Below are 22355 nucleotides of genomic sequence, written 5' to 3'. Positions count from 1 at the left end.
AGCTGTTGATCTTCTTCCACTCAATTTGACCCTTGGAGAAAAATAAATTGCAGCCATTGGCCTGTTGGTCGTTGGTGTGGACATACAAATCCCCTCTGGTTTGTCCTCATCCAGTTCATCTATTAATTCATCATTTTCCTTTTCCTCATCCGAAACAATAATTGCAGGATGCTTCTTTTTCCCCAGCCCAAAACTGTCTCTACTATCACATGGACCGTTGGAATCGTCCATCACCACAGAGCCCTCTGCACCATTGCTAGTCTGGAGGCTTCTGTGACTCCCATGTTCTCTCCCAATTGATTCAGTTGCGGAGCTACAGTAGCTATCCAAACTCAGCTGGAATCCTACATTTTCTGTCTCCTCTAATGACATGTCTTTTTCTGCAAAGGTTTGTGGTCCATTCTCAGAATCCTCCAAGGCAAGGTTGAAATTGACCTGATAGTGAGAGGAAATACCAAGAGCCTGGAACTGCACAGTTTCTCTCGTGTCAGGTTTCTGTAGTGCACTGCTTTCTGTCATTTCGCTAAGCATGGTCTTCTGTGGTGCCACAGCATCTAGTTCCTTAATTTTGCAGGCATCTCCATGAGTGATTGGAAGAACATCAAGTGACATGTCAGCCTGAGTTTGGTGCATGTCATCATCAGAAGGATACGCAATTGAGTCCTGCAGCAGTTTCATGTGGACATCTTTAAGCTCATTTCTTGCTTCTGGAGATGGATCGCAAGAGATCATTTTGGATTTAGAGTTGACGCTGCCTTCGATAGATAATGAAGTACCTTGGAGAAGAGAAGATACAACATTTAGACTCACATTTTGCTCATCTGCTTGCAGTCTGGTTGGTTGATACTCTTTGTTTTTGAAATGCAGAACATCCGTATTGATTGTATGCAAAACCAGTTGCTCACCATCCTTATCCTGGGCAGGCAGTGCAGAGATTGCGCTGGATTCAGGACTGTAGTCCTCCTTGTTAGATACTGGATGAGTCTGAAAAGGGGACACAGGCCCTGTCCCAGGCTTTAGTTCACACGCTTGGAAGCTGGGAAATTGCTGTTCTTTCTCCTCAGAAGGCAAAGCATCTTCCGTATTAGAAATAGTCTGAAGCATTTGCTCATCACCCATGTCATCAACAACCAGACTGGTCATTTTAGAGCTCAAATTGACCATATCACTAAGAACATCATTGTCATCATCGTTTGTAAGATCAATAACTTCGTTACTGTGTACAGGACTAATAAATACAGGTGGGATAGCCACAGGCATTGGAAGAGGAGTTGGTGATTTCTTCATGGATGGAATGGGTGATGCCACAACTGTTGGGTTTGTCCTTTCGGACATGGATGGCCCAAGAGAGCCACTTGATGAAGACCTGGATGGTTTTGTTTTTGGCTGGGTAAATGAGTCTACATTTCTTACCCATGTTCCTTCAGTCGTGTTTCTGATATTTCTTTTGTGCTGGTCATTCAACTGAGATTCTCGTTGTACCAACTCTTGGGCTATTTGGACTCTGTGTACAACGTACCTATGGTCGTCTTCATTTTCGGCTTCATCATGTGCTGTGTCACATGTGTACATCAAATCATGGTCAGAAATGCCAAATATATCTAGCGCGTGGAGGTATGCAGTGTGTTCATCCAGCTTAGTATCTGTTTTTCTTTGGGTGGCATGCAAGGACTGCAGTTGTAACTGTGTGGCCGAGCTTCGCGTGTCTTCCAATATGAACAACTCCTTTAGCTCTTGCACAGTGAAATAGCGATAGGGATTTTTTTTATCACCTGTACTTTGACGCATTAAGGAATCCTTGAAGACTTGCCTTCTATAAATCTTCTCTTCTACTGTCCCACAGGTAATCAGCCGGTAGATTATGACATTCTCTTTTTGGCCAATCCTGTAAGCCCGGTCCACAGCTTGGGCATCTATAGCTGGATTCCAGCTAGGATCAAAAATCACCACCCGGCTAGCAGCTGTTAAGGTTAAACCAACCCCACCAACTTGAGTAGTAAGCAAAAACACAGAGTAGTCTCCATCTTTCTGAAACATGCCAATTCTCTTCTCTCGTTCTGCCAACTGGGTCACTGTCCCATCAATGCGCATGAGCTTAAATCCTCTGTGAGTTAAGACGTGCTCTATAATGTCCAACGTTTTTCGTGATAGGGAGAACACCAGAGTTCTATGTCCCTCGTCTTGCAGTCTTTCCAGCAGCGCCACAAGGAAGCTCAACTTTCCAGACTCCTGAATCAGCATCTCATCAGAAACATGCCCAATACTCCTCTTCATGTCTGGGAGCTCACTAAGGTCATTTTCACCAACATCTTGTTCGCTATAATCGGATGCTTCCAGGCCTAGCTGACTACATGCTCGATTTGACAAGAGCCTTGGGTGATCACAGAGCTGCTTCAGGACAGTCAGTTCAGCCAGTGGAGACCTGGTAGACAACAACAGCTCCTTGATATGATCCAAAGATATAAAATTTCTATATATTTCCTCTTGTATGGGTGATAAGAATGCCCATATAATGAACTCATTCTTTCGAGGAAGTGAAGGCATGGTGGGAGCAAGATCTTTGCTTTGGTTTCCAGGAAGATGGTTTGGAAGTTCAGCCTTTTTCTTCTTCTGGAGCTCATCTTTAGTCCGTCTCAGAAAATATGGCTTTATGATGGACATCAGGTTTTCTGAGATTTTAAGTCCCAGAGCTTTCTCTCCAGGAGTAGCATCTTTTGCCCTGGCTCTAGTGATGGGGTTCTCATATTCCATCCGAAAGGTTTTGCTGGTACCCAAAAGCGAGCCTTGACAAGCAAAATCAAAAAGAGCCCAAAGTTCTTTGAGATTGTTTTGAACCGGAGTCCCTGTGAGAAGGATGCGGTTTTTGGAAGAAATGGCATTCACAGATTTTGTTGTTTTGGCAGATGGAGTTTTGATTTTATGGGCTTCATCCAGAATGATATAGTCCCAAACAAACTCTTTCCCACCAAAGCTAGAAAGCTGCGGCCAGCTGTTAAGGAGCATCTGGTAGGTTGTGAGCAAGATGCCCTTTCTCCTCTGGATCCGCTCCAGAGACCTGTTACGTTCAGCTTTGTTGCTCCCATGAAAAACTTTCACTCGCAGGCCTGGGGTCCACTTGGCAAACTCTTTCACCCAGTTGTTAAGAAGGCTGGCTGGGAGAATCAGCAACACGGAACGGATGAGTTTTGCATCAAACATTCCGGAGAGGAACGCAATGACCTGAATGGTCTTCCCGAGTCCCATGTCATCTGCCAGGATGCCGCCCTTCCTTCTGTTTCGATATAACTGGTACAAAAAAGCAACCCCTTCTCTCTGATAGTCAAAAAGCTTATCGTGCATTTCTCCGTACAGCATGAGTCCGCTCTGACACACATCCACAAAAATGTCATCGTCGTCCTCTTCCTCCTCCACAGCCAGAGAAGCTAGGGCTTCCTCCAACTTTTTAATGTTCGCGGTCAGCTTTTCACTGGAATGGATTTCAAGAGCCTGTTGGAACAATTGGATAGATTCTTCCAAGTTCCCACTTCGGGCCTCCTGCTTGGCTTGGGACACATATCTGTAAAATCAAAGAAATAAAGGGACAGTGGTACAGATCTATTCAAGCTATTTAGCTCTTGATCAGGTAGCCATGCAGTTCTGGGATTTGAAACTGGGCTGCTTACATATTGGTAGATGTATTTACCTTTAAATCACAGGCTCTCCTCGCTTTGTTGGCTATACCAGAGGAGAGATTGTGTTTAAGATTAAGGTTAACTGTCCTATTTTGGGTAGACCAGGCTGCCATGATTAAAAAACCCACTCTTTCTGCAACATAAATGCCTTAGATTTGGAGGTGCGTAGTAGTAGTAGTAGTAGTAGTGCTTATTTCTAGGCTAGTACAGGTAGTCCTTGACTTACATCAGTTGATTTACTGACTTAAAGTTACAATGGCATTGGAAAAAGTGACATGAACGTTTTTCAGACTTATAACCATTGCAGCTGTACCCATGATCATGTGATCGAAATTCGGATGCTTTTCAACTGATTCCTCTTTATGATGGCTCAGGGTGGATTTGATTTAAATCGAGTTGATTTAAATCACAATTTAAATCATGATTTAAATCACTAGTAAAAAGGCTTGATTTAAATCAACTCGATTTAAATTATAATTTTTAAAAAGCAACTGTCATCTCTGCTACTTCTTTGACCCATTGTTGACTCACCGATAGTCCCAGTGTTGCAGAATATACAGCCTCATGCTACATAACTTAGCTCCATTTCATGCTGAATAAACTAAATTATTTATGTATCTTAAATAGAAAACTATCTTACGATAGATTTTTACCCCAAGTGTTTTATTTAAATAAATTCAATATAAATAAAAAAATACGATTTAAATCAAAAAAATACGATTTAAATAAAAAAAATCTAATTTTTTTGATTTTTTAAAAAAAATTATTGATTTTTATCCACCGTGTCTGCAGTTTCTCAGGTTTACGTTATCCCAGTTTGCGACCTTCTGATCAGCAAAGTCAATGGGGAAGCCAGATTCACTTAACAACCATGCTACTAACTAAACAACTGCAGTGATTCACTTAACAGTCATAAAATGGGGCAAAATTCATTTAACAACTGTCTTGTTTAGCAACAGAAATTTTGGGCTCAACTGTGGTCATAAATTGAGGACTACCTGTATTAAAGCCATGTGAGCCTGCAAATCTGAAAAGTCCACACCTCCTCCTGGATTTTATATTATTCTCTTTCTCCTTCCTCCTCCTGGACATGGGAGTTCTACTATCAGCGAAATGCTGGTTGCAAAAGTGTTCCACTGCCTGAAGAAGACAGTTTGGCAAAATTATTCTCTACCTTCAGCAAAAGCTTTCAATAAGGCTTACTTCCAAATGATTGAGGATGCAGTTCCAAACGTAGCCTCCCTCTCGCTCTGTTTGTTTTTTTTTTTGTTTAAAGCAATAGATGCAGTCAAAGAAAACGACAATGAAAGAAATAGCAGGTTGAGGAGAAAAAAGTGGAGGGGTGGAACCAAAATGAGCAATTCAAATGTAACTAAAATTGGGAAAAGACCATCCTCCACACCAAAATCTGCAGCATCCATTCCATCGAATCAGAGATCAATAGAAGCAATGTTGCATCAAGAAAAAAACTAATACTTTGCAAAAAGAAATACAATCTGTGCTACAATCAATCCAAGAAGCAATTACGTCACATAAAGAGGAAACAAAAAGAAATCACAATGAGACGAAAGGCAACTGGGAGAAGATGAAGGAGCAAATCCACAATATGGATGCGAGATTAGGAAATTTTCAGCAAATGATAATAAAAAATGAGCAAAGAATACAGAAAAGAGAGGACAAATCAGAAGAAGCAGAACAAAAGATGGGAGAAATAAACTGAAGACTGATACAAGCAAATAAAAATCTGGATGATACAGTCATTGTTTTAGTGATGGAAAAAGCAGCACATTTTTTAAAATTTCAGAACATACCGATATAATGAAGATCTCCCAGAATTGATTATAAAGGTGTTAGCTGGTGCCCAGAGATAGGGAAACAAGAGATGGGGGTGGGGGGAATAGATAAAATATTCTGTCCAATCAACTTTCCTCTTGCGTTTTCTTTGTTGTGTTAACTATAAAAAGGAATGAATATGGGGCTCAAGGTTCTCTCTTCCTTTTTTTTCATAGAGAGATCCTAATAAACTACTTATAAGTGATCTTCCGACTCAGTTGCTTATTGGGAAGATAAACTGAGGCAGAATCTAGAGCCAGATTTGGCTTTCAGGAGGTACATGTGAGATTTGTGAAAAAAATGAAGAGATGAAATATTGGGAAGGGTAAGAGATGGCCCATTACAATATCGAGGAAAAGAGATTGTGCTTCTGAAACAGATCCCTAGAAGGATAAGAGACTCACAGAAGCAATATCAATTTTTGACTACTAAATTGATTGAAAGAGAAGATGGCTGATCCCAGAGAGAATTTTAGTGAATTGGGATGGTAAAAGATGCAGATTAGATTCTATAAATAAGGCAACAGAATTTTATGATAGCTATATAACCTTGCCTGAGGAGAAAGAAGCAAGGGCAAAAGAACTGGGACAGACAAGAACAACTAGAAGAATAAAACCAATATATAAATAAAAGAGATAGAGAAGGAAAGTGAAATGCTGCCAATGAACATAAACGGATTGAATTCTCCCCTCAAAAGGAAAAAAAATACACGATTACAAAAATTGAAAGTAGTGTTGGAAGAAATGTCTATCTGGGTTCGGCTCCAAGTGGGGAGAAAGACACTGGAAACATGGAGGCTCCTTGGAAAGCTGGTTTAATGGAGCAGAACCATGAAGCACATGGTCCTGGTGAGGCTGAACACATGGAGTGGAGAGAGAATGTTATTCATATCCTCTAAATTGGGGCTGAGTTTCTGTCTCCAAGAGCATCTTTCTCAATTTCTCATCCAGGGAAATATAATATTCTGTCTTTTTAATATTTCCTAAAATATTTCATTCTTCTAAGAGGGGTGGGTGCTAACTTTCTTCAGTAGACATAATTTGCCTCCAAGAAACCCATATAAAAAAAACAGCATTCTAAACTACTGGAATATCCAAAAATTGGGAAATTATATTTTTCATCAGTACAACAAAAAAAAGAGGGGCAGCTTTTTATATTAAGGAAACAATAAATTCCAAACAAATTTATGGAGATGAAGGAGGATTTTAATGGTGGAAATAGTAATGAACCAAAAACAGATACTCATGGTAGTAATATACGCCCCCAATAAGAAGAAGAATTTACCAAAAACTACATAAGATGATACTGGAAATGGAATATCAAAATATTTCCTAGTAGGAGATTTTAATGCAATCGTAGATGCAAAGAAATAGTAAGAAGGGGGAAAAGGAAAGGAAGATACTTCCTAAGATTTTTTAACATGATAGAAGAAACTTGTATACAGGATGAGGAGAGAAATGAATGCCCTTCCATCCCAAAAAAAATCAATATACATTTTATTCAAACAGGCATAAATCATGGTCCAGAATTGATATGATATGGATGTTACCCGAATTCAGAACAAATTTATAGGAGATTGAGATAGAAACCAATATTTGGGCTGACTATAACCCCGATAAAATTAAGATGGAAAGGAGTAAAAAAAAACCTGACATGGACATTGAATCAATCTATATTAAAAGAGAAAGAATTTATACAAGCAATAGCAAAAGGAATGAATTTTTTCTTTAAAGAAAATAAGACACATCACAGCAAAATGTATGGGACACTGTGAAGGCATATATCAGGGCATTAGCTCTAACCTACATACTGAGAAAGAACAAGGAAAAAAAAAACAAAATCAAATGACGTTGAGAGAAGAATTCAAAAAACTTGAGCTAGAAGTACAGAGATCCACAAAAGAAAACTCTTAAAAATCAAATGGAAATAATAAAACATAAACTGAACTTGATAGAAAAGGAAGAATTGGCAGAACTAATCAAAAGAACAAAACAAAACAAACTGAAAAAAGAAAGAGATAAGAAATTGATTAGTAAACTATAAGACGAGAAAGGATGTATAATTTCAAAATGAAATTTAAAAAAAAATAATTGAAGAATTTTATGAAAAATTATATGATACAGAAAAAAATTCAGAGAAAATAATAACACAATACCTGGAAAGAGCTGAACTACCAAAAGTATGACAACATTAAAAATCTTAAATGAAAAGATAATGATGGAGTTGACGGAGCCGATAAAAAGACAAAAAAAAAAGAGGTTTATAAACACCTACAAGATAAATGTATGCTAGAGGTTTGTAATGAGGTAATGTCAGAGGCCGAAATATCAAACACTTGGACACAAGCAAATATTACCCTAATTCCAAAAGAAGACTCAGATCGGACACATGTAAAGAATTATAGACCAATATCAATGCTGAATGCAGACTATAAAATATTCACATCAATAATGGCAGAGAGACTAAAAAGATTTTTAAATGAATTTATTCATTCGGATCAAAATGGATTTCTACCAAAAAGACAAATAAAAAACAATGTAAGGATTATCTTAGATACATTGGAATATTAAGAAATACATTCAGAAAAACACATGGCACTGGTCTTCTCAGATGACAAAGCGTTCGATAACCTAAATTGGCAATTTATGATGCAACAGTTAGATCGTATGGACTTTGGAGAGACATTTATAAAAATGATTACGACAATATATTATAGACAAACAGCAAAAGTTAATGGGGACTTTACAGAAAATTTTAATATAAAAAAAGGCACAAGACAAGGATGTCCATTATCCCCATTGTTATTTATATTAACATTGGAAGTATTAAACAAAAATATTAGAGAGGACTCAGAAATAAAAGGCATGGAAAAAAGAAGGAAAAATATAAATTACAAGCATTTGCGGACAACTTGATATTCATCATAGAAGAACCATTGCAAACTGGTCCTAAACTAATAAAAAGAAGAGAATAATATGGGGAAGTAGCAAGATTGAAAACAAATAAAGAAAAATTAAAATAATAGGTAAAATAGGTAAAATCTTACAGATAAACAAAAAATGAATTAGCAAAAAAGACAGATCTCCAGATAGTTGAAAAAGTTAAATATTTGGGAATATATCGAACAGGAAGATGTGCAACAATAAAAGAGGGTAACTATATTAAGCTATTGAATAAACAAAATGACTTGGAAAAATAAAAATTTGCAACCATCAAGGTTAGGAAGAACAGCAACTATAAAAAGGAATATTTTACAAGGAATTGTTTTTCTTGTTTCAAACCATTCCTTTTTGATGAGCCAAACACAATAAATTTTGAAATTTCTTTCAAAAACGCTAGAAAGAAAGCTAGAATTAGACTGAAAATGTTGCAATAATGGAGGTTTTGGACTACCAGATTGGGAGTTATATTATCAAGCACGTGTACTGTACAAGATCAGGGTGTTGAATTATCATGGTGGCCACAAATGGAAACGCAACTGAGATATGATAAAGACGCTAAGATGGGAGTTCTACTATCAGAGAAGGGCTGATTGAAGTGTTCCACCGCCTCAAGAAGACAGCTTGGCAAAATTATTCTCTACCTTCAGCAAAAGCTTTCAACAAGGCTTACTTCCAAATGATTGAGGATGCAGTTCCAAACCTAACCTCCTTCTCACTCTAGATGCTTTTTTAAAGTAACAGATGCAGTCAGGGTTCTTCCCTGACATCATGAGCCAACAGGACTTTTGTCCTCAGAGTGCCTAAATTGCCATCTTGTTTTAAGCCAGAGATGCCCAGAACTGGATGGGGAATTGGAGATCACTATTCCAAGCTGTGCTTTGCTTAGCCATATCTTGCAGAATAAATCACAGTTGGCTTGGTTCACCAAACACCAAAGGCAGTCAGTGGTTAAGGCACACTGGTCTAGGAACTTTGTCCATATAGGGGCTAAATTCACATCTTGTTCGAAGCGAGGGGTGCCCAGACCTGGATGGGGAATTCTGGCAGTTGAAGTCCACACGACTTAAAAAGTTCCCAAGGTTGGACCCGAATGTTATAAGCTGTGCTTTGCTTAGTTCTCTCTCTCTCTCTGAGCCCAAAACACCTCACACAATTGGTGTGGGGAAAATAGGAGGGGGAGCGCCTACGATGGGAAACGAAAGCTAAGAGATGGGGGGGAAACGAAAGCTAAGAGAGTGAGCGCAGAGTAGAGCTGGCATCCCAAGGTCCGATAGGAAGAATGTAACTGCATGCCAGACTATAAGCAGAGCGTCCATTTCCAAAAAAAACTTTGTCCAAAATTGGACAAAGGGGGGTGGAGAACAGTGGAGAAGCCTTAAAGCGGGGGAAAGCTTTACTCGGAATTTTGACATGCAAACTCCAGTTCCGGCTTTGCTTTATTGTATTCTGCTTAACCTTTAAGTAAACTATACTTTCCTCACCAACCGGAGTCAAGGATCGTTCTTACTTAAAAGCCAGGAGCGGAGGCAGGACCGACATTCTCATTCTTTTCCCCCAAATAATTCTGCTGGTTTAAATCTTAGCCAGCTCCCATTGATAAAGGACCCCCTTAGTATTTATGGAGATTCTCAATCATTAGGTCACGGTTGTCCCAAAGCTGCTTTTCGTTTTCAAAGGAAAAAAATAAGAAAGTCTAGTTGCCTTTTGAAGAAAAGCACCTTTCGGGAGACTCTCTTAGCAGGGAAAAAAAAAAGGAAGATGAATATAGGGATGTGGGATCCCCCCACACCTGCTAAGCCCCTCCACAAAGAAACGGCTTGCCAGGAGCAAATCAGGAGGCGCCCCTTCCCCACACCTGCACCCCTCGGGAAATACCTGCGGAACTCTTCTATTTGCTCCGGGTTCAAATCTGCAAGCTCCGCCATGCTTTCGCCCAAACGCGCCCAAAACTATACGCGGCTTTCTGAATAGTTCAAATTTAAATCTGCGGGTGGAAGAAAAGAGGCGGAGTCCCCGAGTTTCATTCAGTCATTCTTCGGGACGGGTTGTTCGCTTGACACAAACAGATAGGCACCCTGGTTGCTATTGATTCGTTTATTTACAGAAAAGTCGGGGCCACCAAAATAAGGCAGGGCGTCCAAGAAAAATGCATATCCCTTTTAAACCCGTTGCTTTTACTTCGTTGGGAAAAAGACAATTCGTTGTGCAAGAGCTACGTGGAAGTAACCTCCATAAATAAAATTAGGGGAAACCCCATTGTGTCCAGTCGAGCTAAAGTCAGGCAGAACGGTCTCTAGCGATGCGGGGTCTGTATCGGCGCTTCTCCACCTCGAGAATTTAAAGAGAGGTGGGCTTCAACGTCCAGAATTCTGGGCAATCCTGGGAGTTGAAGTCCCCCCAGCTTAAACCCGCCGAGGTTTGAGAGACACCGGTGTACGATCTGCTCCAGGACCCTGCAGACCAATCTGGGGGCAGCGATGAAGTGGGTCGCTTGCTTTCCTCCAAATGGGCTACAGATGCAGATTTCAAAACTCCCCAAATCCCCACGGGGGGGGCAGGTGGGGGATGGCGCTGAAGTCCGATGTGGTGCAGCCTCCTCTGTAAGACCGAGCACTAAAAATCCCCTTCTCTGATTAACCAAATGGCCATTGATCAGTGGACTCCCCTAAATCTGGAAGGACCAGTCCCTGGGATTTAGGGGAACCAGACCTGCCTCGCTCGCCCAAGGCTCCTTCCCTGTAGCAGAGAAACACTACATATCCCATCTTGATCCTCCTTGGCAGGGGATGATGGGAACTCGCTCGTCTCTAGGTTATACCCGGCTGAGAAGCGCCCAAGCCTGCAGTTGCCTCTTCTTCCCGATAGGGCGCAGCCTCCTCCTTTGCCGGTGACGTCATCAAGGAAAACGAAACTTGGCTGGGAGGATGAGCCTCGCGCCGTGGCCGCCTCCGTAGCTGCCAAAGACGGCACTCCCATTGTGCGCATGCGCCTCGGCCAATCCCCTCAACCGCCTCTTCTCTGCTCGTCAAGCTCCGCGTGACGTGATGTTGACAGAAGAGGCGGGGAGTGGAGCTCGCCGGGCGGAGGCGGAAGCAGGAAGCCCGCTGCTGACAGAAAGACGAGGAGCCCAACAGGTCGCCGGCACCGAGCCGCCTCGCTTTGTTTTCCGCCGTCGTTCGACCCAGGCCCGCACCTGAAGCGCCGCCATGTCCAACATGGAGAGTATCCTGAGTGACGCCCGTCGGGAAAACACGGCCGGGCTCCGATTGGTGGTGGGGGCAAGAAACTCCCGCCTCTTGGCGAGATTGATGGAACGGGGGGCGTGGCTAGTGGGGGACCCTTACGGCAGGAGGCGCCCTTGAGAGGGGGTGATTCTTGTGGGAGGAGCTTCGGCGCTGAACGCTTTTCCTATTGGCGTTCCTGGATGGGAGTGACAGCGGGAGTAGCCCGTGGGGTGGGGTGAGGGCGTTTTCCTCTTTTCCTTCCAAAGTGAAAGCTTATTTCTCTGTCCATTTTCACCCCAAGGGAGGAATCTCCCCTCCGTTCCAAGAAAATTTTCAGGATCCCCAAAAGTGTTGGGGTATCCCCATTTTTCTCCCTTGGAGGATTGGACCAGTGTTTCTGAAACTTGGAAACTTTAAGACAGGTGGACTTCAACTCCCAAAGTTTCAGAAACACATGGACTACAACTACCATCGTGCCCAGCCCAGGCAACATAGGGCACCTGTGGATGACCCCTGAGGATGAGAGGCTGATCAAGCCTCCCCACACTGGACAGAACAAAACCTCTACTGAGACCCTTCAAAGCTTTTCTGGAGTTATTCTAATAATAGTGAATCTAGATAATGGGCATTATTTGCATTATTTATTTAAATTGGTTATAGCTTCCCTCTCGGAGTCTCAGGGGCTTATTTATTTATTACATGTATTTATATACCACCCTTCTCCTGAAGGACTCAGGGCGGCGAACATAAGTTAAGAAACATGTACAATAAAATCCCATTTTAAACCAAATAACTAATTAATAATAAATAATAAAACCCGGAATCAGAGTCAGCTTATTTACTTGAACAGCCAAGTCTTCAGGTCCCGACGGAAGGAGCAGAGATCAGGAGCGTCCAGAGCTTGGTAGGTAACTCATTCCAGAGGGTGGGAGCACCCACAGAGAACGTCCTACCCCTGGGCACCGCTAGACGACATTGGCTCGCCGTCGGAACCCTGAGGAGAGCGGCCCCATGTGAGCGAACAGGACAGTGAGAGGCAGGCAGGAGAAGATCCTGCAAATATCCCAGACCTAAGTCGTGTAGGGCCTTATAGGTGAGAACCAGCACCCTGAAGCGGACCCGCAGAACCACTGGTAACCAATGCCGCTCACACAGGAGGGGTTTTATACGGGAGTAATGAGGGGTTCCCGTAACAACCCGTGCGGCTGCATTCTGGATCAGGTGGAGTCTCTGGGTGCATCTCAGGGGCAGGCCCATGTAGAGGGAATTGCAGTAATCCAAGCGGGAAGTAACCAGGACATGAGTGACTGTGCGAAGGTCATCTCGGTCCAGGAAAGGGCGCAACTGGCGCACCAGGCAAACCTGTGCGAAAGCCCCCCTGGTCACGGCTGTTAGATGGTCTTCTAGGGACAGCCGAGCATCCAGGAGGACACCCAAGTTGCGAGCCCTATCAATGGGGGCAAGTTTTTCCCCATCCATCAAAAGGGATGGGGCCTCTGAAACCCGAGATGCTGGCATCCACAGCCACTCAGTCTTGGAGGGATTGAGTTTGAGTCTGTTTCTGCCCATCCAGGCCCATAATTGGGTATCATCAGCATATTGATGATATCTCACCCCAAAGCCACGAATGATCTCCCCCAGTGGCTTCATATAGATGTTAAAGAGTAGGGGGGAGAGAACCGACCCCTGAGGCACCCCACAATTTAGGGGCCACGGGGTGGACCTCTGCCCTCCTGCCCATACAAACTGAAAGCGACCCGAGAGGTAGCAGGAGAACCACTGTAAGACAGTGCCTCCCACCCCCAACCCCACAAGTCGCTGCAGTAGGATATCATGGTCGATGGTATCAAAAGCCGCTGAGAGGTCAAGTAGGACAAGGATGGAGGAACAACCACTATCCCGAGCCCACCAGAGATCATTCACCAGAGCAACCAATGCCATTTCCATGCTGTGTCCGCGTCGGAAGCCCAATTGGTATGGGTCAAGGTATTCCGTTTCCTCCAGGAATTGTGGGAGTTGTTGCGCCACTACAGTCTCAACAACCTTCGCGATGAAGCGAAGGTTGGAGATGGGACGATAGTTATTAAGTGAGTCTGGATCCAGGGAAGGCTTCTTGAGGAGAGGTCGAACCACCGCCTCCTTAAGAGAGGCGGGGAAGTTCCCCTCCCTCAACGAAGCATTGACAATTGCCTGGATCCAGTTTCTAGTCACCTCCCCGGCAGCCGAAACCAACCAGGAGGGATAAGGGTCCAATAAGCACGTGGAGGAACTAAGTTTGCCCATAATCCTGTCCACTTCCTTGACAGAAACAGGGTCAAACTCAATCCAGATATTATTCTCAAGACCCACCCTAGTCTCCCGGTTGGATTCTGCCCAGTCAGAGTCCAATCCGATCCAGATCTGAGCGATTTTATCATGCAGAAATTGTACAAAATCCTCAGCTCTGCCCTGTAAAGGGTCTTCCCTCGCTCCCTGATTGAGGAGGGAGCGGGTCACACGAAACAGGGCCGCTGGGTGGTTTTCTGCAGATGCAATGAGGGCGGCAAAGTAATCTCATTTTGTCGCTTCCATCGCCATTAGATAAGACCTAATATGGGTTCTTAACTGTGTTCGGTCAGATTCAGATCGGGAGGACCTCCAACTCTCCTCTAGGCGTCTTTTCCGACGTTTCATTTCCCAGAGCTCCATGGAAAACCAAGGGGCGATCTGGGATCTGCATCGGGTTAGAGGCCGCAAAGGTGCAATTCTGTCCAAGGCGACGGTAGCCGCCCGTTCCCAGGATGCCACGAGAGCCTCAGCTGAATCGCAGGATTGAGGGGTGGGGAATGTCCCAAGCTCCTTCAAGAACTTTTCTGGGTCCATCAGGCGCCTGGGGCGGAACCATTTTATGGGTCCCGTCTCCCAGCGGCAAGGGTTGGCAGATTGAAAGTCCAGTTTAAGGAGGGAATGGTCAGTCCATGACGGGAGTGATGGAAAGTTCCCCCTTACCATGACCATTTATCCACTGCCCAGAGAAAAAAACCAGGTCGAGTGTGTGTGCTCCCCTATGAGTTGGGCCCTGAATAACCTGAGTCAGGTCCATGGCTGTCATGGAGGCCATGAACTCCTGGACTGTCTCAGATGACTCGCCGATCGAAGGCAGATTAAAGTCTCCCACAACCAAAAGGCTGGGGAGTTCAAGTGCCACTTCAGTCAAGACATCGAGCATTGCGGGCAGGGCTGTGGCAACATAGCTGGGAGATAGATATGTGACCAACAAGCCCGACTAAACTCCAGGGTCCCACTTCAATAGAAGAGACTCATACCCGCCTATCTGAGGGACAGTGACCTCCTTAGGAGTCAGACTTTCTCTAACAACCACTGCCACCCCCCCGCCCCTTCCCTGGTGTCGCGGCTGGTGCAGGACACGAAAGCCTGGAGGGCATAAATCAGAGAGAGGGATTCCCCCCTCTTGCCCCAACCAGGTCTCTGTGATACAGGCCAGGTCCGCACCCTCCTCATCAATAAGATCTCGTATGAGGAGGGCCTTATTCATCACGGACGTGGCATTCACATATACCAGACGGAGACCAGGGTCCCTCGCTCTCAAATCCCCAGGAATGCAGGGTGAGCAGGAGGTATGGGAGCAAGCCACCATCCGAATGCATCTGGTGTGATGCTCCCCACCCCTACTTCGATTTCTTCTGCCCCTTCCCACCATCACAGGTATAGAATGTCCCACCCACTTCCGAGCATCCCCTACGACTCCCAACCCCCCCAATCCGCCGGGACTGTCAGAATGGCATGGCTGCTGATCCTTAAGAGACCCCCCCAGTCTCATTTTTGTTATTAAAAACCACCCTCCTCCTGGATCCCCTTAAAATTGGATCTAAAAATCTATTTAAAAAAACCCCAGAGCTTCCGTTTTTTAGTGTACCACCTCTCAGGGTTCCAAAACCCGTCATCAAGGGCGGCCCTCGATAGTTGAGAGGGCCAAACCTCTGAGAGGGGGGAGTCTCGCAGTGCAAGAGTTCCGCAGTTGAATACATTAAAGAATAGCAATGAGCTGAGAGTGATGAAGGATCATTTTCTACTAAAGGGTGTTAGAGATGGTTAAAAACAGGTATATTAAATAAGGGAGGAAAAGATGTTAAAGAGAAGGTAATATGTTAAAAACATCAGAACATCGGAACAACATCGCCCTCTCACGATGATGGGAAGTCTTGCGATTATAATAAGTCTATTCAATGGTGGGAGAAAGTCTCAAAGGCCACCCTCTCACAGTGACCAAACCAGAGTCATAAGGTCAAATGAGAAGATGGTCTGTCCCACCATACTCCCAAGACTCTCGGTGTCTGTGCCTCCTCCCATCCTGACACCAGCGATAGCCGGGCTTAGTTCAGAAGAAAGCAAGGTTTAGTCATAGGATGGAATAAATGATTGAATAATCTGGGTAACCCAGGGAGGACAAGATGGTCAAGTAATGGTCAAATAAGGCTGCAGATCAATCAAAAGCTGTAAATTTATGCTGAGTGGCCATATTAGGCCTAAGTCTAAGAAGGGGGGGAGGAACAGTTAAGGGAGAGACCAACCGTCATCCCCCAGCTAACAATCCTCAGTCCCTTTCCCATAACCTTGATCTTCAGGCCATTCAGCCCATTAAGTTGTTAAGCCCCCTCTCATGCTTCAGAAAAAGGGGGAAGTGTCCAGATCCCTCAAAAACTGAGGGATCCTAATGTTTGTAATGCTGCCCTCTTCTTCACCAACAACAGGGGCGTCTTTGCAGCCACGCCTCCAGGTACTGCCGCCGCCCCCAGCACCAATGCCTTTGCCACTGCTGTCACCTCCGCCACCATAGCCATCGCCACCGTAGCCATTGCCTCCGCGCTGCCGCCCGTGGAGCCCAAGCCTGCCTCCGAACCGTGGTTCTCTAGCTGCCCTGGTACTCCTGCCAGCATCATTGTTGTCATGGCGGCCGCCTAGGCCCCAACAGTCAGGCCCGATCGTTCTCCGTGCCGTCCTTTAACCTCCTCCTTGACAGTCAGCTGTTCCTCGGGCTCCATCCACGGCTCTATCGAGCCGGCAGCACCTCGGCTCGCTGGGAGAGGGTCAGAAGATGGTTAACTGACCCCCAACACCCATGAAAATGCCAAACATAGCCTCCCTAAGCTCGGGGTTCACTGCGGAGCCGCCGTTTTGGTCTGCTCCTCCAACGGAATTTTTGTAATGCAAACATAATAAAAGTAATTAAAAACATATATAGACATAGATATAGGAGAGCCCCAAACTGCAGACTGGGAGTTTCTATAGAATTCTATGTGTGGAACAAGTGTAAGAAGAGCTTGTTGTTGTTACGGTATTTTTCTGACAGTAGCATACAGGTAGTGCTCAACTTACGACCACAATTGAGCCCAAAATTTATGTTGTTCCTAAGTGAGAAATTGCTTAAGTGAGTTTTGCCCCATTTTATGATTTGTCTTGCCACATTTGTTAAGTGAATCTGTGCAGTGATTAATCACATGATTGTTAAGTGAATCTGGCATCCCCATTGACTTTGCTTGTCAGAAGGTCACAAAAGGCAATTATATGACTCCTGGACACTGCAACCGTCATAAATGTGAGTCAGTTGTCAAGCGTCCGAATGTCAATCCCATGACCATGGGGATGCTACAACATTTGTAAGTGTGAAAAATGGTCATGTCAGTTTTTTCACTGATGTAACTTTGAACGGTCACTAAATGTACTGTAGTAAGTCGAGGACTACCTGTATCCGGATAACGGACATTAATTGCATTATTTATTTAAACTAGTTAGACCTTCCCTCTGTGGGAGTCTCAGGGGCTTATGTAATGCAAAAACAATAAAAGTGATTAAAAATATAAATACATAGACAGCCTGGCTACGAGATTGTTATTTTCTGTAGAACTCTGTGTGTGAGGGAAGTGTGTAAATTGTTCAATTGCTAAATCATGTCTGACTTAGCAATTGAACCCCATAGACAGTAGCACACCAGGCCCCGTCCTCCACTATACATAGCAGAAATAACCAGGTATAAAGTACTAAGAACTAAATAACTTTCCTGACTTCTAGGCATCTGTTCACTTTCACGTGCCTGTCAAAATGGACTAGTCCATGAAACGGTGTATCCCAATAAATCTGTTAGAATGGAAAGATGCACACCCCCATCTCCGTTTTGCAGTTTCAGAGTTGCCGTTTACAGATTTGTTATGGCTGTGATTGACGAGAACATATGCCTGTTCTAAGGTTTCTCTGATGAAGCGCTGAATATGTTTTTTTGCAGCTTCTGGCTGGGCTTCCAGACCAGCCGGTTAAGACTTTTTTGGTGTGTTTTTGTCTGACATGACACACCGCAGTGTCATGCTTGGATGTTTCTGGTTTTTATCAGCTGATTCAGTTTTTCTAGGTTTTTTTTCCTTTTGCTTTAGTCTTATGATTTAAAAATATGAGAAAAGAATATAAAATTTGTTTTCTCTGCTGCCTTCATTCTAAATCCTACTTCTGTTCATCTAGTTGGCTATAAAGTGCATGGACCATAAACCTTGGTTTCCACATCTTGACAGCTGACTTAGATAAATCATTTAATGATAGCTGTAAGAAATGTGAATCCTAGTCATTTAATCACTCTTTTATCATATTTGCTTTAGGTCAGGTCAGGAAGATGGCGGTGTCGGGTTAGCTCCCGGTCTGACGATGGGGGTCTGTTTGGTCTCTTCGGGGGGTGCAGGGTCGTTAAATCCATCTGCGACCCCGAGCCCCAGCGAGGAGAGCCCCTGCCCAACCTGGGGAGGATTCTTACTCCCTCTGTGACATCGTGGTTGGAGCGAGGGGCTAGCGTTTTGGGAGAGGCCCTGGAAGCGCTGAGGACGCTGTGGAATGCCGCAGAGCGCCGCAGAGTTGATAGCGGCGGCGGCGACGCTGTGGAACCACCCTGGGCGCTGCGGAACTGCCTTGGAGCTCTGCGAGGATGGCGGCGCCGTAGAATATCAGAGAGCGGCGAGAAGGCAATGGCGGCAGTGGCGGTGGCAGCAGCGGCAGCGGCGGTAGCAGCGATGGTGGTAGCAGCTTGGTGTGGCCGCAGGGAATCATCTGGCTGCGGTCCTTATTTTCCATCAAAGAAGAGGGGTTGGAGGGGGATGGCAGCTTCGGCGGTAGTACGAACTGCCGTGGGGTGATGCCCCCCCTCCTCCCCCCCCCACTCAAAGCAACAGAGCCAAGGCGGTGCTGGCGATGGAGGCTAGTTAGTGGCACTGGTTGGCCCCCCCCTCACAGATGCATCTGTTTATGGTGCTGGGGTGGGGGGTGGCACTGGTGCCGGTGGTGGCGTCTGCCGCAGAATACTGCAATGGTAGTTTGCTGAGGGTGAAGAGAAGAAACTGTGGCGAGGAGGCCTGGACTTATAGATCGGCAGAGAGGAGATGTTACCCTCCTCTGGGGATACTGTTTGCCCCCTCCCTCTCCCTGCCTCCCCCCTCCTTTACGGGGGAGGGGTTTACGAACTGCTACACTCTGGACACTTTGGACCCCTTACCATGTTCCACTCACACCCTTGCTGGTAGGAGAGACTAAGCACCATTTGAAAGAGCTGAGGGATTCTCTATATCCCAACGGAGAGGACAGAACATTGTTCCCGATAACTTTCTGTAACGGGACCGGCCGTCGTGAGAGGATGGTTGGCTATTAGCCTCCGTTGGAGAAAAAGAACATTGGACCTTCTCCCTGTCGTGAGAGGACAGTGGAGTCCAGCCCTATAAATGGATTTTTGTGACCTTTTATGCTCAGTTATCCCTTTGGACTATGATAGACTCCCGGACTGGCCTTCCTTTCCCATCTTTGGTTCGGTTGATGCTCCAAAAAGCCAACCTTCTCGCACTGCGAGACTCCCCCCTCTCGCAGGCCTAGCCCTCCACATTATCGAGGCCCTACCTTGATGACGGGCTTTGGAACCCCGAGAGATGGCATGCAGCGAAGAGGGGGTTGAGGGGTTTTTTAGCTAATTTTTTAAGGAAAACTTTAAGGGGACCCGGGGTTGTAAAAGCGGACCTGGGGGGGTCCAGATAGCGACTGAGTGGGATGATGGGTCGATTAGCTGCAGCGGAGGGGTCGCGAAAGGAAATTTAACCAGGGAGCAGGGGGACGATAGGAAGGGCTGTGTGATTGAAATAATGAGTGGGAGGGGTAGGTATGACGGGCGCAGGGGGTCATATCAAGTGTTGGGGTGCGCACGCGCTGTCTCCGAGCGATTGCGCACTCCGGCCCCCAATGCGTGACTCGTGTCCTGGGCTGTGCAGAGTCTCAGGCCCAGGGTCCGCGGCTGATGTTGTGTAATGCCAGGTCAGTGGTTAATAAAGCCCCCCTCATTTGTGATCTTATTTTGGAGGGGGGTGCGGACCTGGCAGGTATTACGGAGACCTGGTTGGGCCAAGAGGGGGGGGTCCCCCTCGTCGAGATGTGCCTGCCAGGTTTCCATGCATTTCATCAGCCAAGGGCCCAGGGGAGGGGTGGGGGAGGGGCGGTGATTATTAGGGAAAGTCTTTGTCCGAGGGAGACCACTGTTCCCCAGATGTAGCCGGATGTAGCCGGATGTGAGTCCCTTTGTGTGAAGTGGGGCCGTGGGGTGCAGATGGGTTTGCTGACTACGTACCTGGCTCCCTGCCACATGGCAGTGACCCTGCCCGAGCTACTCGACGTCATTGCCGGGGTGGCGGTTAATACCCCCAGACTTATTGTCATGGGGGATTTCAACCTTCCATCTGCGGGTGAGGCGTCTGAGGTGGCTCGGGAGTTCATGGCTTCCATGATGGCCATGGACCTGACCCAGTTAGTTCAAGGCCCCACTCACATAGGGGGACACACTCTGGACTTGATTTTTGTCTCTGGTCAGTGGTTGAATGATCTTGGTAGAGGGGACCTAGACATCAAACCCTTGTCATGGACAGATCATTCGCTCCTCCAATTAGACTTTCCTACCGCCTTCCCCCGCCACAGGGAGACGGAACCGACCAGATGGTTCCGTCCCAGGCGCCTGATGGACCCCGAAAGGTTCCTGACGGAGCTTGGGCCGTTTCCTGAGACTCTAACACATGACTTGACTGAAGAGCTGGTGGCCGCCTGGGAAAGGGCGGCCGCTGGAGCTTTGGACCGCATCGTGCCTTTGCGGCCTCTGACCCGATGCCGATCTCAATTGGCTCCTTGGTTCTCTGAGGAGCTGAGAGAGATGAAGCGTCGGAAAAGACGCCTAGAGAGCATTTGGAGGACTAGTCAATCCGATTCCAATCAGACACAGGTGAGGTCTTATATCAAGACCTACCTAGTGGCGATAAAAGCGGCAAAATCTAACCATTTTTCCGCTCTTATCACATCTGCAGAGAACCGCCCAGCCGCCCTGTTTAGGGTGACCCACTCCCTTCTTCGGGGGGGAGTGCGGGAAGATCCCTTGCAGGGTCGTGCTGAGGATTTTGTGCAATTCCTGCACGATAAAGTCGCTCGGATTCGGGATGGGTTGGACTCCGATTGGATGGGTCCATGGGAGGAGACGAGGGCAGGTCTTGAGAATGTTATCTGGGAGGAGTTTGATCCTGTGACTCCCGAGGATGTGGACAGGGTTCTGGGTAAGATTAGTGCCGCCACGTGTTTATTGGACCTGTGTCCCTCCTGGTTGGTACTGGCCTCCCAGGAGGTTACACGAGGCTGGCTCCAGGGGATCATAAGTGCTTCTCTGAGTGAGGGTGCCTTTCCTGCCGCCTTGAAAGAGGCGGTAGTGAGGCCCCTTCTCAAGAAGCCTTTCCTGGACCCGGCTGAATTAGCCAACTATCGTCCAGTCTCCAACCTTCATTTTGTGGCGAAGGTTGTTGAGAGCATGGTAGCACGACAACTTCCCCGGCACCTGGATGAAGCTATCTATCTAGACCCGTACCAGTCGGGCTTCAGGCGGGGGTACAGCACAGAAACGGCATTGGTCGCGTTGGTGGATGATCTCTGGAGGGCTCGGGACAGGGGTTGCTCCTCTGTCCTAGTCCTATTAGATCTCTCAGCGGCTTTTGATACCATCGACCATGGTATCATGCTGCAGCGGTTGAGGGGGTTAGGAATAGGGGGCACCGTTCTGCAGTGGTTCTCCTCCTTCCTCTCCGACCACTTGCAGTTTGTGTTGGCAGGGGGACAGAGGTCGACCTCGAGGCGTCTTGCATGGGGAGTGCCGCAAGGGTCGGTCCTCTTGCCCCTCCTGTTCAACATTTATGTGAAACCGCTGGGTGAGATCATCCGTGGTTTTGGGGTGAAGTGTCATCTGTACGCTGATGATACACAGCTGTACATCTCCACCCCAGACCACCCCAACAATGCCCTTGATGTGATGTCTCGCTGCCTGGAGGCCGTGCGGGTCTGGATGGGGAGGAACAGGCTCAGACTCAAACCCTCCAAGACCAAGTGGCTATGGCTTCTGGCACCCCGATATAGTCAGCAGGTGCCATCGCTGACTATTGGGGGGTGAATCTTTGCCCCCCACAGAGAGGGCTCGCAATCTGGGTGTCCTCCTGGACGCACGGCTGTCTTTAGAAGAGCATATGACGGCCATGGCCAGGGGGGCCTTTTATCAGGTTCGCCTGATTCGCCAGCTTCAGCCCTTTCTGGACCAGGACGCTCTGCGCACGGTCACTCACGCCCTTGTTACCTCCCAGTTGGACTAT

The 22355-nt window shown here is 46.2% G+C and overlaps 1 protein-coding gene across 1 annotated transcript in view; it reads right to left on the bottom strand.

Moving 5' to 3' along the window:
* Positions 1-10371, bottom strand: part of LOC139322875 (uncharacterized) — a 33374-nt gene extending 23003 nt beyond the window's left edge. The window contains exons 1-2 of the mRNA XM_070952122.1: positions 10322-10371; positions 436-3556 (exon numbers count right to left, since the gene is read on the bottom strand). Coding sequence (XP_070808223.1) covers positions 436-3556; positions 10322-10371 — 3171 coding nt within the window. The remainder of the gene's footprint in view (positions 1-435; positions 3557-10321) is intronic.
* Positions 10372-22355: the final 11984 nt, after the last annotated feature.

This window comes from Pituophis catenifer, unplaced genomic scaffold (assembly GCF_029215685.1).
Source record: "Pituophis catenifer annectens isolate HBS135680 unplaced genomic scaffold, rPitCat1.0.hap2 SCAF_11, whole genome shotgun sequence".
Classification (NCBI taxonomy): Eukaryota; Metazoa; Chordata; class Lepidosauria; order Squamata; family Colubridae; genus Pituophis; species Pituophis catenifer.
The sequence above is the reverse complement of the archived record's forward strand: the minus strand, read 5'-3'. Positions and strand labels throughout refer to the sequence as shown.